General features: G+C 39.7%; 1 protein-coding gene across 6 annotated transcripts in view; it reads right to left on the reverse strand.

Annotated features, from left to right (window-relative positions):
• LOC108678275 (protein bark beetle) overlaps positions 1–24,244 on the reverse strand; it is a 60,494-nt gene that overhangs the window by 29,022 nt on the left and 7,228 nt on the right. For all 6 annotated transcript variants that reach the window (XM_047884159.1, XM_047884163.1, XM_047884162.1 and 3 more), the window contains exons 2-8: positions 19,111–19,271; positions 6,276–6,466; positions 3,785–3,921; positions 3,289–3,493; positions 2,525–2,763; positions 2,150–2,399; positions 405–1,948 (exon numbers count right to left, since the gene is read on the reverse strand). In XM_047884159.1, the coding sequence (XP_047740115.1) occupies positions 405–1,948; positions 2,150–2,399; positions 2,525–2,763; positions 3,289–3,493; positions 3,785–3,921; positions 6,276–6,466; positions 19,111–19,271 (2,727 nt within the window). The remainder of the gene's footprint in view (positions 1–404; positions 1,949–2,149; positions 2,400–2,524; positions 2,764–3,288; positions 3,494–3,784; positions 3,922–6,275; positions 6,467–19,110; positions 19,272–24,244) is intronic.

A 24,244-nucleotide genomic window follows, 5' to 3' on the forward strand; every position in this document is an offset into this window, starting at 1 on the left:
TGACGTTTGTTGGTAGGCATTAGTTGCAAAATCACCTCCACACATTGGGCGGTAAGACTGTTGCTCTGAAACTTATTCACCTTCATATGTTACAACAACGTGGTCATTATTGACAACTCAGATGTTTCTATTAATTTAATTAATTATTCATCATCTATAGGTATAGCAAAACTAGAAAGTTTTTTCTTCAATTTTGACGGAAAATAGATAGATTTACCTACATGAATTAAGGGGAAATTTCATACATAACATGGTTAAGGGGAAAATTTAGGAACATTATTTGAAAAATTCAAGTAAATGGTGTAAAAAAAAGGGAATTAAATGAATTAGAACCTTTGAAGCATATTCAAGCGAGGACTAAATAAAAAAATGTCTGAGAACCGAAAAGAGCGAGTTAGACTTACCATGAGCCGACCTTCGAAGCCGTCACGCCCGCCTGCGAGCTTCACATGCACGTCTGGTATCGTCGATGAGATGTCGAAAGTGCGCTCGGTCATGTCGTCTGCAAGAGCCTCATCGTCGGTTGCCTCCTCTACTCCATTCTGATATTCATCCCGTGCCGCAATCTCCATTTTTTTCTGCTCCTCAGCAGCAGTGGTGCCGGATAAAGTAAAACGTACACGTCCGGTTGTTGAACCTTCAGCCCTCATCACACCAGCAACCATAACTCCAACACTCTCTTCAAACTCCAACACTGTGTTGAAAGCTATCTTCAAGTCACCTGTTGTGTGCACGTAAATGTCTTTCTTTACTTTGTACTTGGGTTCAGTGAGAACAATTTCTCCGTTGACTTCTCCCCCGATTAAAGTTCTGTCTAAAGGATCGAAGAAGCTAGGCTCGGACATCTGGGCATTGCTAACTACTGGGGTCTCCATATTGTTGTCGCTAAGCAGAAACGGGTGGAAAGATATCAAAGCCAAGTTGTACCGATCTCTTCTGTCTAAAATTCGGTTGTAAACGTCATTTTCTAGTTTCTTTCCAAGCCAATTATAGGTGCAGTTTATTGCGTCACTTTGGTCGAGTGAATGTGAGGCAAGCTCGTACGGAGATTCAGGATTTTCCAATAAGTTTCTATAAACTTGAATGTTATTGGATCCAAGGCACACGACGCCAGCCGCCTGGCTGCGGGATGTCATTGTTTCGTAAGGTTCACGCACGATGTTGTCTTGTATTATGTTGCGGGTCAGCAGCAGTGACTGGTATATGCCAGGAGTTGAGAGACGAAGCTGCAAAACGTATTTACCTGTATTTCTTCGGAAGATGTTATCTGATATTCTGCTCACTAGAGGCAGCAGATCAAGCTGTGGCAGGTCTTTATTACGAATCAGAACAGTTCCTAGATTATTGTTAAGGAAGCGGTTCCATTCAATTGAGAGGTTCATATTGACTGCCGGAACAATCTTGATCGCAAGTTTATTATTATTACTGAAGAGGTTATTAGTGATCAAAACAGTTCTCATCTGATCTGTTTTGTTCCAGCAAGAGCCTATTTCTACCGCGGCTTCTACCCCGTTTGAGAATGTGTTGCTGGTGATGTTGAGGAATGCCGTGCGGCAGAAGTTGCCCACAAGCAAACCAGTCTCGAGGTTTCTGTCGATCACTGAATATGCAATCCCTGTCTCTTGTCTCAAGCTGGTATTACGATCGGTCTCGTTGAACCAGATTGCGATCCCCCTTAGCTTGTTGTCGGAAATGCGTGACCATGTAACGTTCTGGAGACCGCCTTCATACGTCACGTTTACACCATCGCCAAGATTTTCCGATATGGTAGAGTAGGTAACGTTCACGTCACCGGAACCTCCGCGAACGTTTAGGCCAGAACCGAACAGGTTGCCGGTCAGGTTAGACTTGTGGACGAAAACTGCGCTGCGCAAGTTCTCCACGGACACTCCGTGGCCAAGGTTGTTGAAGACATGCGATTCGTTGATGCTAAGGTCTGGTATTTTACCTGAACACATCGAACAGAATAAATACAAGCGACAATTAATCTTAATGAAAATCAAGATAATACAGTCTAACAGACTACATGAAAATTCACTCGTTTCGGGGACGAAATAATTAGACACACAAATCAATCGCGGAGAGAAAATATAACATGCAATGGTACATATTTACAAGCAAAATTTAATTAACTTGAGACTGAACTTACTCGGCCCCGCGATGATCTCCATGTAGATGATAGCCTGTTTCCTGGGGGCGGCCCTGTACTTAACGTAAAGTTGATTTGTTCTGGACACGACAGAAGCGGGATATGTTCTGTTCTTAAGACTGAAACGCGTGAGTAGCTCTCCAAACTGGTCCCGATCGCGCACCTCTAAAGACGCCGAAGACTCATCGTCGTTAAGCATGTAGTTGAAGTGGAGCGTGAACACGTAGTCCTCCAATTGTGTCGTAAACACCTGAAATAAATCTTAGATGACTTACCCACTACTAATTTTATCAACCATTGTACTAATTTTATCAACCATTGTACTAATTTAATCAACCATTGTACTAATTTCATCAACCTAGAGCTGCAACGCACCTTCTCACAGATGATGGGGTTGAAAGACCTGCGCTCCTGCTCAGCCTTCATGACGAGAGGGTACGTCTGCTGCAGGTTGTACGCGCCCTTGCAGAAATCCATGAAGGAATCGTCGGCGGACTTGATAGGTTCCCGATGGTGGAAGTTGTACTTGACGCCGTCCGCCTGGTTGTTGGCTACCACTGAACCTCCTTCCAGTCTCACGCCACCCGTCGAGCTGTTCACGTACACACCGAAGCCTGGTGGTGGTTCATGTTTATTGGTGGTTTATGGCTATTGGTGGTTGATGGTTATGAGTGGTATTAGTGCTTGTTGGTTACGGGGGGTTGATGGTTATTGGTAGTTGACGGTTATTGGTAGTTGATGGTTATTGGTGGTTGATGGTTATAGGTGGTATTAGTGATTGTTGGTTACGGGAGGTCGATGGTTATTAGTGGTTGATGGTCATGAGTGGTTGATGGCTATTGGGGGTTGATGGTTATAAATGGTATTAGTGATTGTTGCTGGTTATTGGTTGATGGTTATTGGTGGTTAATGGTCATGAGTGGTTGAAGTATTAGTGGTTTATGGTTATTGAATGACACCAGCAGAGTTCACCGCATATTTACTTCACTAAAATTTCATATCGTAGCTCATCACAGGGAGACGAAATCGAAGCACGAACAGGAATTATTGTATCGAAACTTATTATATTGTATCAAGACTTCCGCGAGCTTAACCTTATATATATATTTAATTATTATTATTATTTATTATATAAAGACCTCTGTTGCCGGTGATATTAGCGGCGTAAAGAGTGATGAAAGTGCCGGGCATGGTGAAGTTAATTGCGTTGTAGACCGAGCCATAAATGGTGATATGGTCGAGACGAGGTGGAGTACTGAAGGCTTGTACGGCGGCCGTCACCTGACGTCGTGGGCCGTAGCCCGCGTGCAGGATGTCGATGTGGGACAGACGTGACCGTGACACCTGCGGGAACAACAGCGGTGTGGGTGGTTGCTGTTTATTGTTACTACCTTTGCTATTTACTATTTACAGTAATTTGTTATTACTACTGATTTTGAGCGCTTTGAATATTGAACAACAATGAAAACATATAATTAAGAAATAAGTTGAGGGAGACACTTTTACATGATAATATTTTATAGATAAGCAAACTAAAAAAAATAATCTCGATTGAAACTAAATTACCGCCTCAATCTCAATTTTATTTCAGCATCAGAGACCCAAGTAAGGCTAGGAGTTCGGCAAGAGCCTCACCTTGACGAACTGAGTGCGCTCCTGCTGGAGCTCCTTGGTGAACTCGGCGTCGAGGAACTCAATGCCCTTCCAGTAGTGGCGTCCTCTCCAGTCTGCGTGATACTCTCCGCACGCCACGCCCAGGTCAGGGTGCAGGTCTGCAAACAATAATAATAAATAAATAAATTATTTTGATCAATATACATAAAATAATTCTGAATTCTTCAAGATTTTTAGGATCTTAAGATCTTTCCAGGTAACCGTTGCGCAGATTTCCATAACAATTAATAAATATTCTTAAATGATATACCTAATACAAATAAGATCATTTTTTAATTCTTCAAGATATTAATAAATGTTTTTAAATAATATACAAATGAAATAATTCTGAATTCTTCAACATTCCTAGGATCTTAAGATCTCTCCAGGTAACCGTTGCGCGGATTTCCATAAAAATTAATAAATATTTTTAAATAATATACAAATAGACTCATTTTTAATTTTCCAAAATGTTTAGGATCTTAAGACCTCTCAAGGTAACCGGTGCTCAGAGTTCATTTTAGGCACCACTCAAGGCAGTGCTGAAGTATCACCTTCGACGGCCATCAAGTGCCGCATACCAGCGACACCGGAAAATTAATTTGCTATATACCCAAGGCTCGAACCCACGCCCCACGGTTATATAGCTCCCTTCTTCTCGCTGCCGCTACCTCTGGGCTACAATTTGGAAGTCAAATAAATTGTCAAATTTATGTTCTTGCACACGCGTTCCGTGATTATCGATGAAATTTGAACTTCTTTGGTGAACATAATAAGGGCGACTGTATGTAGGTAATGGGATTTAGAAAGATGCGAAACTAAAAGGCTATTCTTGATTGAAATAGCCTCAAAGGTGACTGTGAGATTTCATTAGCTGCAAATTCAGAATATGTAAGTTATATTTTAGGACAAATATTTTGATAGTACAATTTTTAAGCTCTAAATTTTCGAGTGCAATTCGTTTTTGCAGTAATTAATTCGTTAGCCAACTTTTGGTGAGCTTGGAGATTTGAGTGAAATAAAGGAAATAATTAGTGTAAATCAGCTTTGTATCCCTGACGACTGACGAATAATTATATTGAGATCTTTTGGAGTCAGATCAAACAGAAGATTTTAACTTGTTGCGAACACCGGGAAGTCGGAACTGTGGTCGATAAGATCCTGCAGAGCAATTCAAGACAACAGTCGATAATATGTTCTATGTGAATTACAACAGACTTTTATCAGTTTGGTATTTTATTGTTTGTTTTACAGATGCAGCCGCTCATTCCCGTGCAGCAAGGGTTCTCGACTGAAGGAATTAAAACATGAAAACTACTAACATGATAGTATGATAGTGTGTGCCTTATTATGTGTACTTATGGAAAAGTGTTGGACGTTCGGGTCCATGGAATGATAGAAGCAAAATCACTAACATGGAACCGCTTTCACTTTGCAACCTCGGGTTATGAAATTATTTTATCGAATGCCCGCACCCATTGCCTCCTCCTCCCCAACACTATTTATTGAACGGTAGCCTATTTCACATTTCAAAATTTTACCAATGTTAAATTAGTTTCTGTGCGATTAAAAAAATCCAAGATCATGCACACCTTCTTACGAAGCCAATATGAATTTCCAGCTGCATCTAAGTAATCTATGAAGACCGCTGCTATGTTTACAAAAGATTATTAATTGGATTATTGTTGTCGAATCAAAAAGATAAATACATACGAATATAGATTAACGTTTCGTGTAATGAGCTAAAAATTCCCTCGGTTACTCCAAGTGAAAAATATTAATCATCCTTACCAGGTTTAAGATATTGAATTTTTTTTTTTTTTTGAATGTACGAATTAATTTTTTAAACATACGTCACACCAGGCATCTGACTTTGAAATACCGTTAGCTAAATGATATTTTAACAAAATCAACTCGTAATCAACGTTGTTTCAAACGTCATTTGCATGGAGGGTTTGGAAATATTTCTCATCACACACTCGAATTTCTTTCTTTGCATACAATTTTTTTTATAAGACAATCTGTAGTAGGAAATACAAAATTTTTTCAAACGTTCTATAATAGGAAATATAAAAAAATTCAAACATTCTGTAGGAGGAAATATAAAATTTTTTCAACATTCCATAATATGAAACATAACATTTTTCAAACATTCTATAGCAGGAAATATAAAAAATTCCAAACACTCTACAGTAGGAAATATAAAAAATTTCAAACATTCCATAGCAGGAAATATAAAAAAAAAATTAAAAATTTTATAGCAGGAAATATAAAAAATTTCAAACACTCTACAGTAGAAATATAAAATTTTTCAAACATTCTATAGCAGGAAATATAAAAAATGTTTCAAACATTCTATAGAAGGATATATAAAAAATTACAAACATTCTATAGTATAGGACATATAAAAAATCAAACATTCGATAGTAGGAAATGTAAATTTTTTCAAACATTCTATAGTAGAATTACTCACCACAAACGCCGCCACCCAGAGCTCTGCTGTACCAGGCACACTCCTCGATGCTGCTCTCCGCCCCAGTGCACGCGGGCGTCTCCAGCAGGAGGCTCTTGGTGTCGTTGTTGGGCTTGTCCTGCCACTCGTGATACTGGCCTCCTGTGAACCCCATCTGCCGGCACACCACCGACAGGTCCGCTGCTGTCCAACTGAAATACAAATACTGAACTGAAAGGTTGCCATTAAAATTTATCAAACTCTTCAATAATGTGATAGGAAACGAGAATGATATTGAGCGATCAATTGGGAAGAATAACATTTGAAAATTTTGGATGAAAAAGACAAAAATCTACTTTAAAATAGAACGTCGCAAGCAATAATAATTTCTTACACATATTTGAATAGCTCTTATCTGATCTTAAATATCGCTCGCACAGACTTTATTTCCCAACAGGCAGCAAATAACGTTGAAACAACCCTGATTTAACGTTTATTCAATGAAACGATGTTTAATTCAACGTCAGATGTCTGGCGTGTTGTAACAACTTCACTACAAACTAATCAACATCCAGTATTCTTCAATATCATCTCGGGAGATTCACATCAATATCCACTTTCCAGCGATATGGGGCTGTCCCCTCCTTAGTGTTACTGATTTAGGTCAGAAGCAAGCGTCCTATTGTCGCTCAGCAACCTCTATTTTTTTACGGCTAACCTCGCTTAGCCGCCCTATGCGCACAGATAACATCGATACGGCAGAATGGCAGAGTAATTCATCAGGTGCTGTGCTTTCAAAACTCACTCAAGAACACGTATAGCGGCCTAGGTACACGTAGCGGCGAATTATCGTCTTTGATTGGTAGGTTTAGCTTCAAAGACCGTCAATGATTGGCTGAGAGTTACGAACTCGATGACTATTTTTGACAGTATACGGCCACTGTGAACGCTTGCTGCTCACCTGTGATAAGTGATGCAATCACAAATTCTCAGTCCAATAATATTTACTTATTTTCAAAGTGAATACGATTTAGAGAGTACTCAGAGTAGTGTATTTTAGAATAACATTTGTATACCAAACAAGTTCATCTCTTTAAATAAGTAACATTATAGCGATTTGAAATAAGTGAGGTGCTAGCTTAGATCCCTAAAACTGAAGAACATATTAGCGTGAATGTGATGTTATTTTCGCTGAAAATAAATATTGGAAGATTATATTGTTTTAAAACAAATGGAATTTATTACTTTTAACAAGCTCAGCTTAACTGCATTGCGGTCTAAAAGTTTTATTGTAATGAAATTTGGTCACATATACAGAATTTAAATTTAAATGAATAATTTATACAACAATGGAAAGAGAAAGATTTTTTTTTTACGTTTTTATAAATGTTCAATATGTCCCCCATTGGCATCATGATGTCCCAAACATTTTTTGAATCAGTTGCTTCCTAAGCGTTGGGTAGGACGCATAGGAAATGAAGATCTGGCTCTGCAATTCTGGCCACCGAGTTCTCCTGATCTCACCCCATGTGACTATTTCTTGTGGGGTTACGTCAAGGAAGCTGTTTACGTCCCGCCTCTACCAGCAACTCTGTTTACGTCCCGCCTCTACCAGCAACTCTGTTTACGTCCCGCCTCTACCAGCAACTCTTTACGTCTCGCCTCTACCAGCAACTCTGTTTACGTCCCGCCACTACCAGCAACTCTGTTTACGTCCCGTCTCTATCAGCAACTCTGTTTACGTCTCGCCTCGACCAGCAACTCTGTTTACGTCCCGCCTCTAAAAGCAACTCTGTTGCGAGACTTAGTATTGTAAAATGCAAAGAGTAAAATATTTTATTGTAAAAAAAATGAGCGAGACTTTGTATTGTATTAAGTTTTTGTGGGACTTTTTACTTTGATTCATTTTTTGCGCTTGTGTGTGTATCACCTATTAGAAATTTTACTGATTAATGTTCCATTTAATTAAAATTATGTTCCGTTTCCCTGTAACGGAGACCTTAAAGATTAAGTTAGATTAAGTGTCGATTTCGAGAGAAGTTTTGAGGCATTGAAGGGCTCAACTTTTGACTGGCTTATGTGATACGGAGGTGACTCAAATGGTGTTCTAGGCTACTGTATAGCCCGCAGTGACCAGAGTGCAATTTCACTTCCTATCATCTTTTTGAATTAATGCATGCTATGGGCCCTTTATCATGATTAATGCATGCCACGTTAATACTTCTCTGGATCCGAAGCTTATCCTTTGGAGTTTCAATAAAATTGTTAGCAGTTATGTTTGTATAAATTCCTTACACACCTGACCAAGTTTGGCACCCGGCAAAAGGGCGTTTAAGTGCAACGTCAACTCTCTGCACGCGCTGTGTCTAAGAACGTGTAACTATTTGGACAATATGAACCGTACAGTTTATTCAGTGTACCAGAATGAGACGACGTGCATGGACCAATCTCCCTCTCCGTGACCTCGCACATGATCGCTAATATCAACACCTGAATACCTCAGTCAACGCTCACAAAATCCAACCCTCGTATTTATACTAGAAACAGAGTTAACCAATGAGCTGTCGCCTCATTATCGTCAATTAATACCTCAAAGACAAATGAATTTAACAATCAAATCACAGGAAACTGTGACTAATTTGCCACCAGTCAAGCATGAGAATTGAGACAATCGTACCTGTCACTGGTAAACGTCCATGCAAATTGCGCTCACAGTTCAGCAAACCTCGAGTTATCTCGTCAAACAGTCGAATGCATTCGACCATATAAATGTCGGTGAAATGCCTCGAGGAAACGTAATGAAAGAGATAATACGAAAACTAATGTGTTAACAGAGAGCAGAACGGTAATGCGGACTCGAAATAAACTATCATTCATAGATTCAAGTAATCTCAAAGAAACACGTCATTAATTTCTTGATAAATTTACAACTTATAAATGACATTCAAAAAAATTTATTTATATTTTTACATACAATTGAGTTCAGCGCTCGTGACTCTTTGCGCACAGGGTGTCTCTGAAATGAAACTTGGCATAGTAATGTCAAGTTTCATTAATTCTAAGACAGACGTTGCCAGAGCCAGAAAAAAATAGCTCTGAAGCTGACCGTAGAGCAGATAACCGCAAACAATGCATCAATATACGGCAACCACTTCATGCACTCATGCTAAGACCAACACAAGCAGGTAATGCTTCGTGATTACAGCAGACAGGTTGTCTACAGAGGCAGGTGCTCAAGTTTTCCCACACATTATAGGCAAATTACGCCAGAATATAAGGCTACTTAGACATAGCACTTCAGATGCCGGCATGAGTACAATGGTGTGATGCAAACTGAAACCAAACAAAAATATAAATCAATAATATAGGTGTTATAAATTGATCGTCAATCCCAGACAGATTCCCCCCAGCGTTGTGAAGTTACTATGATCATTATAAGTGTCAGTGATGAACATTATAAGCACTCGCTGAATATAAGGTGACCAACGGAAGCACTCGCTTCCTCAGCAGCATTGCTGGAACTGATCGTTCTACTGCAACCGGCCAGTCGTGAAGCAAAGAATGAATGTAAACTTGGTGATACTTATGAAAAATATTCTTCAATGAATGATCGTATGAGAACACAGTACTAGGCCGCAAACTGAAGTTGAACTGTATTTAACCGGCTGTTCAGACACAAAACTACAACCATAACTCTAATTATACATGCATAAACAGCAAAGTTAGTGCCTACGTGCTGTCCAGACGCGGCGTGTCAGCATTGCTTTTGTAACGGCGAAAATTCAAGAAGAAACTTTAGACTTTAGCAAACGAAAATATAAACGTAATTTTTTACCTCAGTTACGTATTATATTCATTCTCAAACTAAAACATGCGTATACGCATTAGCATCAAAGACAGCTCGTGCATTATGATGGGAGTTATAGCGTATAAAATATTTTGAAATAAGATCTTTATTAACTATACCTCCGCTGTACATCAATCAAGTAAAAGCCGCGTTCTCTGGCATGACAAGCTTTTCTTCACCAGCCTTGGGGCACTACGCCGAGGAGCCCTGGATGCCCGCAGGGGCGGAAATGGCAATGACGAAACAGGTACTCTGCAGGCAGTGGCAGACAGGTTACGCTACCCCAACACCATAGTACGCACCACACCACCACCGCTGAGTACTCTGAAGGCAGTGGCAGACAGGTTACACCACCACAACACCATAGTACACGCACCACACTACCACTGCTGAGTACTCTGCAGGCAGTGGCAGACAGGTTACACCACCACAACACCATAGTACGCACAACACTACCACTAATGATTACTCTAACATTCCGTAGTACTATATTGCTTCTTGTGGCGGAGGTAAAGAAGTTACAGTTCGCGGGCCGTACCAACAGGAATCGCCAAGTACACGTAGCGGTGGGGTATACGTAGCGTCTGTAATTGGTGGGTATTGCAAGAAGAACAGTCTGTCATTGGCTGACGGAGATCCGAACTCTTAACTAGTTTTGATAATGCAACCCCTAATTATGACGCGAGTATTAATACTTTTGGAGGTACTCTTCATCATTATTATCGTTCACATAATAATGACCTCAAATTAATTCAGATCAATCCTTGAAAACGAATCAAACCATAAGGTCATATTAAAGAAATATATCCCATATAAACACGGTTGCTTAGGATCACAGCAAAGGAAGACGAGCATAAGCAGCACCGCCTCCGCAGTTCCGGGGAGTGAGAGCTCGTCTCGAGGAGAGCTTCCGGCCGCAACAAGTGGCCGGAACGCACGTGCCTTCTGGCCTTAACAGCCATATTTTCTGCCAAAAAAACGCGTCACTTAGAAGCTAAATTAAAAGCTAATGAACACCTGCGGCCGTCCTATCAAAAGTCGTTCAGGTACACGTAGTGGCACAAGTTCATGTAGCGGCCTATAAGTACACGTAGTGGCATAAGTACAAGCAGCGGCATAAGTACACGTAGCGGCATAAGTACACGTAGCGGCATAAGTACACGTAGCGGCATAAGTACACGTAGCGGCATAAGTACACGTAGCGGCATAAGTACACGTTGCGGCATAAGTACACGTAGCGGCATAAGTACACGTAGCGGATTATTGCCTACAGAGTACCTATATACTAGTAGCGGATTACGTACACGTAGACGATTAAGTGCACGTAACGGCTTATTTCTCGTTTTTATTCATGGGTTCAGCTCAAAAAGCATCTTTGTGATTGGCTGACGCAGCTACCAACTCTTAATTTTTTTTTTTAATTATTTAAAATTTAAATGTATGTTCTAGATTCTACGAACTGACGATGGAGCTGGACTCCGAAACGTTTTCTATAAAGATATGAATTTTTGTGGACTATTCTTTGCTTTTAAATTTTTAGTCAACTTGCGATTTAAGCAAATAAGTGACATTAATACTTTAATTTTTTTTTTATATTACATCTCGCTGCACTGAAAATTGCCGGAACACGTAAGTGAAAAGAATCACAGAGATCGAACAATGTGCAAATCGCGAAAAACATTATGAACGTAAGCACGTCAGTTTCATTATTCACATGTACGAGATAAGTTTAGAAAAAGTGTCGAATATGTGAGCTTTCTTGCAAAAAATTTGGTGTAATTTTTATCTATTTGATTTCAAAGCAAAATTGTAATAATAAATTTACATGCAGTAACATTGGAATTTCCGTTAGAAAATAAGTTCAGATCATTTAATCGGTAACCTGAATTGATGCATGGAAAACAGATGTGCATTGAAGAGATCGTCACCGCACGGTACGGTGGCGCAGGCGATGAGCGATACGCACGAAGAAGCAACACGCGCGTTCTTACGCCATTTCTGCCATGACGGCACATTTACTCCACCTGCCTTTTATACGCACCAATTTACAGCCACCAGCGCTCAGAATACACCTCAGTTTCTTTAGATATTGTGTGTTTTATTTTATGTACATTATCACTCACATATACATATACTTCAGTTAATAGTTAATAGTATGCTTCGGCTAATGCTTATGCGTTTTATTCCATATCAATAAAGGTTACTCACGTATGCTTCGGTCAACGGCTTCACATTTTTTCGTACGTCACTTGAGGTGGCTCTGGTATACTTGGGTTAGTGGTGTTCTAAACCAATATTTTGCTGCAATAATTTCCCTCCATGTTCGGGCGAGAAGCGAGACAGGTGCAATAAATCCTCGCACGCTGCAGGTACATCAATGTGGTCACCAACCCGCAAGCGAGCGGAAAGATTCACGTATTTGCACGAACAAACACACCCGCACTGTCTTCACAACAACCAAAGCTCATGCATTTATTACCTGTACCATAAATTCAATAGGAGGAAATACTTGACTATACATTAAACCAGTATTGCGGAGTAGACTACAAAGATAAAGAACCTTCTGCCAAGCATGGTAATTTTAGGCGGAATAAATTCAATGTTTACAAACATGATTAACAAAAAATATAAACTTCATTGAGCCTCTCTAGAGTTGACCATTACACTTTTGTGAATTCATGTGTCATCAGGATAAAAATTGTACATTACAAGCCATCAAGATGAAGATTGTACATCGTAAGACATCAAGATAAAGTTACATTGTAAGCCATCAAAAGAAAGATTTTAAGACACTTAGTTGAACCGCAAAAAATATTACAAGAAGGATCTTTTTGCATGTTTCATCGATGGTTCATGCGAATATTTGGGTCACGGTTTAGAGAAGCGTGACCGATGACGCGCTTAATAACGATAATGACGGGATGATGGGACCAGCGTACGTAGTACGTACGACCGCAGCAACAACGGTCAGGCGACCAGTATAACGATAGACGCATGGCATGCTCAGTGCTCACGACTCATCGTGCGTACGTTGTTGTGAGTACAGGTCTTACTCATGATCTGCTCACGACTCATCGTGCGTACGTTTTTGTGAGTACAGGTCTAACTCATGACCTGCTCACGACTCATCGTGTGTACGTTGTTGTGAGTACAGGTCTTACTCATGATCTGCTCACAACTCGTCGTGCGTACGCTGTTGTGAGTACAGGTCTAACTCATGATCTGCTCACAACTCATCGTGTGTACGTTGTTGTGAGTACAGGTCTTACTCATGATCTGCTCACGACTCATCGTGCGTACGTTGTTGTGAGTACAGGTCTTACTCATGACGTGCTCACGACTCATCGTGCGTTTATTGTTGTGAGTACAGGTCTGCTGGACAGTTCGGTTAAGGTACAACTCAATGAGACGAAATTTCGTGATGATTTAGTGAGAAAACAAAAAGAAACAATCGATGCTATGCATTTTTATCAAATATGATAAGCGAACGGACGAGATATTAAAATTTATTTTTTACGAGCTATCGTTATCAAGTACAATGGAAATCATATACCAAAGCAAACTAAATGGAACTATAGTTCGATTTAGATTTGAACGTCTTCTGCAAATGTTTTCTGCTGACCTTTACATTTTCATGTCATCTGGAGCATTAAGGTCGGAGAATTGAGAAAATTCTGGAACGAAATTACCAACCACACACTCAGAAAAATAGATGGGTCACATATGTCCTAATGTCGGGCTGAAATGGGTCAGGAAGAGCCATACAAGCGCAAAAAGTGCCTCCATATCGTGACAAAACCTCGCTTATTTCTCCGAGTAGAGAGGACAAAGCAGTGATCGTAAGGCTCAGTGACTTGACAGTGCACAAAGAGGACGGAAGTCTGGAAATCAAGACGCTTCTCCGAGTCTCGCTTGAAGAAAGCATCACAAAGAGCTCAAGAGAAGCTGCCTTGCAACAAATTTATCAGCAATATTCAGCAATCTAATTTATCAGCAATTACAAACCCGGATCAACAATACTTTTTTCAGTCAATTGATACTTACATAAGAAAGTTTAAGAAAACATAGAGGTTCAGATTTTCGGCCATGCACTCACAGCGCTTATATTAAAAATTTGTTACGTGATTCATGAATACATATTGAGGTAACTTTGGTGTTAAGAAATAAAAGAGCTCACAGCTGATTATACCACTCAATTATCTTTGTTGAGTAGATTTATTAATAGTTGTATCAATATTCAGTATCTCCGTTCGCTATTAGCCGGTTTGCGATGAAGTAAGACGGGCCGGGCGCGCGCGTGAGCAGCAACACTAATTTGCAGGCGGGGAGCACAAGCTGGGCTGGTTGAGCAACAACGATGCTGGTCACCAATGTAGATGGTGTTGGGAAAAGAATAACAAAGGTAAAGTCCTCCAGGTAAACGACGTTGAAACAACATATATTTCCTTGTAACAACGTTTAACCAACAGTTAAACGTTGTAACCAATGTTTAACGTTGTAACCAACTTTAAACGTTGTAACCAACTTTAAACGTTATAACCAACGTTAAACGTTGTAACCAACGTTAAACGTTGTAACCAACGTTAAACGTTGTAACCAACCTTAAACGTTGTAACCAACGTTAAACGTAGTAACTAACGTTTAACCAACGTTATTTCAACGTGAGATGCCTGCTGGGAGCAGTCACCGCTGCTGGACGCCAGAATTGAGAACGGGAGAGTCAGAATTACAGCAGCAGCAGCACAGGAAGTGAGTCAGGACGGAGGGCGACAGAGGAGGTCGGTGAGGCTGGATAGCACCGTTGCTGCTCTCCCTCATATCAATGAAAGGAGACAGCGACCAACCGCGACCTCCTTGCACGCAACAGGGGCTATGGTAGCGAACTCTTCACAGGTGCACGAGAGAGACATACTAGAACACGATGCATATTAGAGACATACTAGTACACGATGAATATTAGAGACATACTAGAACACGATGCATATTAGAGACATACTAGAACACGATGCATATTAGAGACATACTAGAACACGATTGGTAATACAGTGCAGCGAATGCTGAAAATCCGAAGCAGGATAATTCGTAGCTAAGCTATACTTTAACGGCTTCGAGAAAAATAATAAGTAATATGAATTATTTCTAATGTCTTAAGTAAAACATCTTGAAACATGTTGAATTCATTCAATTGATAAAATATAATTTCGAGTTTCTGCCAACATATCAAGATCTATTTTGAATTCGGCATATTTTATGTATCACCACTTGAGCAGAACCAAAAAAATTGACTGTCAACATCAACAACAGTCGATTCAATGTCATAGTATTATGAAATGAAGATTGCGAACAATTAACACTTGTTCAAAAATAAAATAAGGCTGAACTACAATTAAATGTATTCAAATTGCGCATTAAACATCATATTTCTTCTGCATATATAGTGCATATTTCTTCTTCTGCTTTTCTATAGTGCATATATATGTATAGTTGTTACGGTAATTTCCCGACGAACACACGCGACTTCACACTCATTTTCTAAAGTCTATCTTTCATCACTGAATACTTATTAATTTATGATGACAGAACTTGTGAACGAGTTTAAGCCAAACTTATGGAATAATTGAACGACTTAAAGCAAAACTTTCACGATATACTTGAACTAAAATGCGTTCGTAAGAGCTCGCACGCTCGCAATCTTCTACTTGACGACTGCAAATGAAGAATCGTGACTACGCCTTTCAGCTCTACTGCCAGTGTGCGTTCGGTGCGTAGCGCGACAGCAAGAAAGGCGCGCTAGGAAACAAGAGCAAATTATCGCATGCAAAAGAAGGCTTAGGAGTTTCCACGTTATAAAGAGGCACGCCCTGCGCCAGCACGCTCCTACACTCAGAGAAATGTGTGACGTTTTGTCCAAATATCGATGCACTTTTTGCCCATGTGTGGGTTATCCTGACTTAATTAGCCCCAGAGTGTGTCCATGCTACTGCGTATTTTCTATGCTTTTGCAGTGGGTGAGAAAATGTGTCACTATTTTTGGCAATATGAGGCATTTATTTTTTGAGTGTAGCGCTCGCTCTACGCACGCCGCCTCCCGCCAACAGCAGGGCCGACAACCCAATGATCGGCGTGCTTGAAACGAGCGTAAATAAGGTGATGAAGTTGAGGAAACAAACGTCTTTGGGAGCAAGAATGTTGAGAATTGAGAGAGAGAATTGTTTCGCATACGAGAATTGTTTCAGTGCAACTGCACATACGATAGTGTATTCTGAGCATTAACAATGCATCGTTTACAAATCATTGAAGTCTCATTCAACATTTCATTAATAATTCATAATTTAAATACAAAGAAAACGCCAGGCTAGTCATCACATCTTCATCGACAACGTTTCAGAGACCAGCTCCATCAACGTTTCAAGAAATTTTGTTAGATTGCTATGGCGTCACTTATTTCCAAGCATCATGTGTCTTAAGAAAGCATGGCGTTAATCTAACGTAGTTGTTTTTGATATAAATCTTAAATAAATGTAATTTTTCAGATATCAAATGAATTAGCAAGAGCATTCCAATGTTTCAACTACTTTTGCAGGTAACGAAAACATTTTTTGTTAATGTCACTCAACTTCAACTAAAACATTTTTTTGTCAATCAACGCCAAATTCAGCTTCGGAAACGAAAAATTTCCAGTAAACGAAAACTTTTTTGAGAGAGATCAAACTGAAAACTTTTCTCAGGTCCGGAGACTAAAAAAAAAACTACGGCGACGGCGAGCGTCGCACGGGAGCAGTGACCGCGGCTGCCGCGCAGCGCCGCCCGCTCGTCCGGAAGAACTAACACAATTTGAGGGCAACCGCTGGACTTTGTTTACAATTAAAAAATATAACTCAGTACTCACTGCAGTGAGTGACAGAGAGCGCATTTTCTCGTCGACGAAAACGTTAAGTCACGGACGGACAGACGGACGGACGGACGGACAGACGGACATGGCGAGCACAATAGTGCATTTTTTTCATAAATGAGAAAATGCGCTACAAATGAGTCCGCAGACTTCGGGAAACGGATGCACTTGCCGCGTAACGCTTCATAACTCCATATGAAGCTTAAATGTCTTACAATCGTATTATTATATTTTTAATAACATAACATAACATAACATAGTGATGTCGGCTCTGAAGTGTAGGCCTGATGTGGCCTGTCGCCGATTCTTTTCCATTTCGTGCCTTGTTCATAGATCTAAACTCGTGTCATTTGACCGGATCTTTTCATGACTGGCGATAGTTTGAAGAAGCTAATAGACTTCCACCGGGTTCGATAAGGAGCTAGGCATTTCAAATCTGAACATATATTTTTCCATAGCTTTATCTAGTCTGTTCTTGAACGCGTTCATACTTGGAGCGCCAACGATGTCATCGGGAAGGCTGTTCCACATGTCGGTGATTCGAAGCGAGAAGAAATTTTGTCGCGTGGAGAAGTTGCAGCGCAATTTTTTTAGCTTATAGCCGTGGCCCCTGGTGTTGGTTCTTGTTTCAAATTCTAGTAACCCTTCAGGGACCTTGTATAGACCATGAGTATACTTGTATACTTCAATGAGGTCCCCACGCAGACGTCGATAACTGAGGCTTGGAAGCTTCATAATCTTCAATCTTTCTTCATAGGACTTGCCCTTCAAGCCTGGAATTATCCTTGTTGCACGTCTTTGAACATTCTCTATTAAATTTCTGTCCTTTTCGAATCTCGGTGACCACACAACGTTTCCAAACTCTAGACTCGGGCGTACGACGGCAACAAACAACTGCTTCATCGTTTCTGCCTCTAGGAACTCGTATGAGCGTCTGATTAGTCCAAGAAGTTTGTTGGACGTGTTAGCTTGCGTTTCAACATGCTTAGAAAATTTCAGCTCCTTGTCGACATAAACTCCGAGATCTTTTTCCACACTAGACTTTTCAATCATTACTCTCTCGTTGCAACCATGTCTTCTCATACTGTAATCTTGCTGTTCATTGTTCTTCCCGAGGTGAAGTACTTTACACTTGTCAGCATTAAACCGCAGCTGCCACGTATCAGCCCAGTTAACTAAGCTGTCAAGATCATCTTGCAATTGCGCTTTATTTGACGCATTCTTCACTGTATTATAAACTTTTGTGTCGTCGGCATACATGGAGCACACGCTGGATACTACTTCTGGCAGATCATTTATAAAAGCAACGAACAAAATAGGCTCCAGGACGCTTCCTTGTGGCACGCCACTGCGCACTGATGCCCAGTCTAATAACAGCAAAACTGTGACATTCGTCGTATCAGTTAAACAGCACGAGAGCAGCGCTGAACGACAGTTCAACAAGAGAACATTTGTTTATTCATAAGCTGAATTTCAATTTTTAGTGATCATATTCATTTATCATCAGTAGTTGATTCAGACGCTTTTTAAATCAACCAATCGTAAACAAAAATCATTAGCAAAAATAGCATTAAAATGCTTATCATTAATGTATATACTCGATTGCTTACGAAATTACTTAGAGAGACGTGTGCTAGTGGGCGCATCATCCACTAGCACATATAAGTCTGTACCTCGCATGATAATTTACAAACATAAACATAAGCAGCTTCATTCAAGAAGCAAGAGGTTTTCTATTCTATGCAGATCAGTGGGGCTGTACTATCAATAATAGGTATGAGTTCGTAACTACGTTGACCAATCCCTGACAGCTTTTCAAACTAAACCCACCAATCACAGACGAGAAATCGGCCGCTCTTTGTACTTTGGTGAGTTTGGCGCTAGTAATCATAGGGTCACTAAACTAACTAATAGTACGCACCTGATGGTTACAAAAACAGTACATCAAGCGAGACACATAATGCATCAAGTAAAGTTGTACTCACTTCGTGGAGTTGGTGCAGACACCCCGCCACTGAGTTGTACTCACTTCCTGGAGTTGGTGCAGACACCCCGCCACTGAGTTGTACTCACTTCCTGGAGTTGGTGCAGACACCCCGCCCCTGAGTTGTACTCACTTCCTGGAGTTGGTGCAGACACCCCGCCACTGGTTCTTGTAGAAGAGCTGGAGCCGCCCCAGGACAGGAGTGGGGCCATCCACGAGACGTGCCTTCAGGTTGCCCAAGGGAGCAGGAGGCGGGGCACTGCTTGTCAGGGTGATGCGATCATACTGCGTACCCTGCAGGTGTAGAGGGTATACTCAAGTATAGACAGATCCTTTGAATGTGAACCCTTAACAAATAGAAGACCGCCTTAGGCAGAAAAATGCATATAAGCAAATAACCACAGTGAAAATGTAAGTGTGAATAAGAGAGTCTAAGCTACGAATATTAAAGATGCATTATTTACAAAGAATTTATGATTCAAATAATCAAATTTTAACTCTGATACTAAAAGATCAGTTTTCAACATTTGAAACTGTAAATAGCCGTCATTAAGAGGAAAAATGCCACATATCAGAGAGGCTGGTTTGTCAGATCTATAATAATTTTTACCGAGAAAATAAACAAGAGTTTTAAGAAAAGAGCAAAACCCAGGAGCTTGCAGCAATAAAGGCGCCCTTGTACCAGCCTACAACTTTCCAATTGTTACAAAACCAGCTGCGTCTACCCATGAACCAAGCCAGGCAGACTAAGATAAGGATATAGCGTCAACATTATAACTTATTGAGTAAACTGAGAAACATTGTATGTCTTGGTTTAAAGTAGAGTATAATTTTTTGAATTTTTCTTACTCAAACTGTTTTCAATGCAAGAGAATTGTATATAATTGTACTTTGAAGATTCTAAGACATGAGCAACGGTATATATGAAAGAATAAGACAAATTTAATAACACCAATTAAGATATATATTTAATAAGAGGTTCTTTTAATATGTTTAGTTATTAAACTTAGTATCAGTAGTAAATTATTGATTTGTATTATGTATTTAATCAAGTATTAGTTGCTTTCCCGATTAAAATACCTACATAAATGAACGCCTTAGGAATATAACTTTTTAGACAGCGCCAAATAGAGTGTGCGCACATCGCCATTAATGTTACAGAAACATGAACTGAGAGACATGAACGCGTCTGCTGAGTAGTGATCCTTTTGGACCGAGAGGTGCTAGAAGTTCAAGCCCTGTGAAACTCCGTTTCCAACTGCAAGGTGTCAGCACAGTAAAATTCAAGTTAAAATATGATCGATCAAAATTAGGTCTCAAACTTCGTTTCAAGTGCAAGGTGTCAACACAGTAAAATTCAAGTTAAAATATGATGGATCAAAATTAAGTCTCAAACTTCGTTTCAAAATGCAGGGTGTGAACACATCAAAGTTCAAGGTTAAATATGAGTGATTTAGAAATTAGCGAAGCCAGATACGGAAAAATAGACCTGTTTATATTGAATACAGCCCCATTAGAAGTAAAAAAGCCTAATTTTTAGAAAAATAAACCCATTTGTATTGAAAAGAAGCCCCGTTAGTTTGGAAAAATAAGTCCGTGCTTGGCGGGTTGCAGAGTTAAGCTGGGAGCCGAGTTCCAGGCTTGCGTCAAGGCCACACACATTTGCACTAACCGGTTCCAGAACAACATAAAAACAATGCTTTCTTGAATAAAATGTTATATAAAAAATTAATGAAATTGAATTATTCAGGAAATATCGAATTTGGAAGCTCCTGAACAAATTGCAATGACCGCAGTAAGCATTGGGCATTCATCCTGTGCCCAGAATCTCGGGTAAGCATTTCCAAGGCCAGCTCTGTAGAATATTACGATGACGTCATACTACGATGACGTCACAGACCTGACTGTGACGTCACACCTGCCGTGATAGAACAAAGCAGTGATACCTGAACTATCAATGGAGCGAAATTAACGTGGTCGTGCATGAACTGCACGCAGGTTAACAAGAACAATGAACACTGAGGACTAACTTCCCATTAATTTGGATTCAGCTAAAAGAAGAGGGAAACAATGGTAAGGATTTTACGGATGAAGCATTTAGAACTTTATCACAAATAATGAACGCGTAATCTAGCGTGTAAACGATAACAAAACTAACAGCGTAAGAACGAAAACAGAACTAACAGCGTAAGAACGGTAACAGAACTAACAGCGTAAAAACGATAACAGGACTAATATCGTAAGAACGAAAACAGAACTAATAGCGTAAGAACGATAACAGAACCAACAGCGTAAAAACGATAACAGGACTAATATCGTAAGAACGATAACAGAACTAACAGCGTAAAAACGATAACAGGGCTAATGTCGTAACAATGATAACAGAACTAACAGCGTGAGAACAATAACATAACAAATAGGGCAGTCAGGGAGGCGCCCAATGAGTGTGAGTCATCACCGGACATTAATGCAAGCTGTGAATGAACAACATTACTGATACGCGGGCTGCAGGCACCAGCATTTGATAAACAGAAATGACTCACTATTGTGAGAAATGGCCCAATGGGTCATGAGGATCAGCCTGATGGTGTCGATGACGTATATGGCTAAGGTTAATAATGATGCGATAATGATGGCCGTGAAGCAATTTATCATTCAAACATATTTGCTGATGATAGTGAGATGATGTCTGGAATGTGTGTCTGCTGTGTCATTGGCTTTTATCCTTTAATACCGCGATTAAAATATAAGGATAGAAGTATAGAAATATGTAACAAGGTTTCAAATTAAGAAATACATAAATAAATGAAGATATAAGAAAAAATACATAAACAAAAACCTTAAACGTGATCTTTAATACAAAAAAATAAAAACTAACAATATAATCAGCATCAGATCTGTTTTACATGCAACAAAGTGTGGAAATAAATAACAGTATTTTCCAAGCATCACTTGAAACGCCAAGTGAAAAAGAGCAGAGTAAGCAGTACAGCAACTCGTGCGAGTCTCTCATAAGGTTGGAAGGTCGCATCGTGGAGCCTGCAATGAAAGGGAAAGCCCGTCTCGCTCCCATATCCAGTGCGTGGGGCTGTACTAGCAAATAGTAATGAGTGAGTAAATTCGTCAGCCATTCAATGAAGACCTTTTAATTTAAGTCCAACAATCACAGACGTGGAAACGGCACTTGCGTGTACTTAGGCCGCTAAGTGTACATGAGGCCGCTACGCGTACTACCGCTACCTTAGTATTCTTAGTTACCAGTGTCGCAACGTGTACTAGTTTTGATAAGAAGGCTCGTGCTATTTCGCACGCGAGAAATTGTAGAATATCAAAAAGATATTGAGTTGATACTCGTCATTTAGTTTTGATTTTAAGCAACAATTTTTTATGCTCATATTATTATACAAATGATGAATGAATGATGAAGCACTGATGCTGCTTCCAATCAGTGGTGACAACATTTAATTTGAAAAATGATCGAGTCCAAATACTTTCGTACGCTTGGACTTAGCAGTGTGCGTTTAAACTCAAGCTTGTCTAGGTGTATGAAAGCGATTCAATACACCTGCTATGTAACTGATAATTATAAAAACCGTTATAAAATTACTGTCAAACTAAACACAAACGCTGCGACTTATTTGCATGCATAACATGATGTAGATTATTCAAAAAATATACCCTCGCAGGTTAGCAGTGTAGCTGAAAAGAGCGGTACAAGAGTGCATGTTTCAGATTAGGATCACAATCAGCCGTATAGGTATAACGGTCAGAGCTTATCGCGAGATAACAGCAGTCTGCAGGCAGTTCAAATTTATACGAACGCATGCAGCGTGACAAACAAATGCTAAAGCAAGAGCGCAAAATATGTATGTCCCGAACTTGACAACAATCATAAAAAATGTAGTACCAAACTGTAGATTCCTCAAACTCGGTTTTCTCGTCAAATCAATGCGACTCTCAAGTAATTTGAGAAATGCAAACTTTAGCATCTGTTTTTGGTATTATGAAATAGGTAGTAACGTACGTATTCTTGATATTATTTGCCATCACAGAATCATAGTTAATAACTTGAACATGATCGATGTGTGCAAGAATCTGTGAACTCTTTTTTTGAACGTCCTAGAGCATTAAAATAAGTATGTACCTTTTTATATGAGAACATTTTTCTGCAGTACAGAAGTGAATACAGTTTAGCACAAGCGCGTCAAGAGCGATATCAAGATAACAATGAAGAAAAAATAGTAAAAATATTAACAAAAACACGTTACTCAGAGCATCCAGTAATAATCCATACTGTATGTAAATTTAGCTGGCCGCATAAAGAAATGAGAGCAAAATTAAAATCATTATTTTCAACACAGCAGAGTCCGAGGCATCAGCCTTACGAAACAACTCAGGCGATAATGCAAACAGTTTCATTTTATACAAAAATTTGAATATATTCTTGCTAAATTAAAATGCCTATATATTCGTGGTTTAGGCCTAAGCATTAGTTTTGTGTCCGGTCTCATGCGTTGTGGCCCCGAGTTTGTACGTATATAAGACTACTGATAAGACTGATAGCTTATCCTTGATGCACGGTGAGAATGCCTTCTTGTAACACCAGTGTATTCTTACTACAGAACCTTAATTAACGGAACTTTTATTCGATGACTCAACTTTAATGCTAACATAAATTTACGAGGCTAAATAATTTGTTAACTGTAGTGCGCATTATTCATTCGACTTGACATAAAAAGTTCACGGCCATTTTACAGTCTAAAAAGAACAATTGCTGCTTTCATTCTGTAATCAACATCATTGTAATATGGTATCAATTGATTCAGGAAAGGCGTAGCAAGACTTCATTGACTGATTGATAGAATTATTATTCAGCCGTCATCATCGTAGTAATATGGTGTTAAGTGAATGGATTCAGGAAAGTCTTATCAAGAATATACTGACTCATGAAACAATAAAGGATTTCACAGGAGTACATGAGCACCACGCCCAGCACACAAAACTCGGTCCACATCCTGCACGCGTCTTTTGTGCGCTTGAAGGAAGCGAAACTCAGACGACACAATGGAGAAAGGCAAGCCTGAAAAGACAGGAAAGACACCACGCAAGATCCTACAATTAAAAAAAGATACGCTGGAGAGACACCACGCAAAATCCAGCAAGTAAAAAAACACGCAGGAAAGATTCGGCAATTAAAACCACGCAAGATCCTGCAATTAAAAAAAAGACACCCAGATAGGAAAGACACCACGCAAGATCCTGCAAAA

Source organism: Hyalella azteca, unplaced genomic scaffold, assembly GCF_000764305.2.
Source record: "Hyalella azteca isolate HAZT.00-mixed unplaced genomic scaffold, Hazt_2.0.2 contig14766, whole genome shotgun sequence".
NCBI lineage: Eukaryota > Metazoa > Arthropoda > Malacostraca > Amphipoda > Hyalellidae > Hyalella > Hyalella azteca.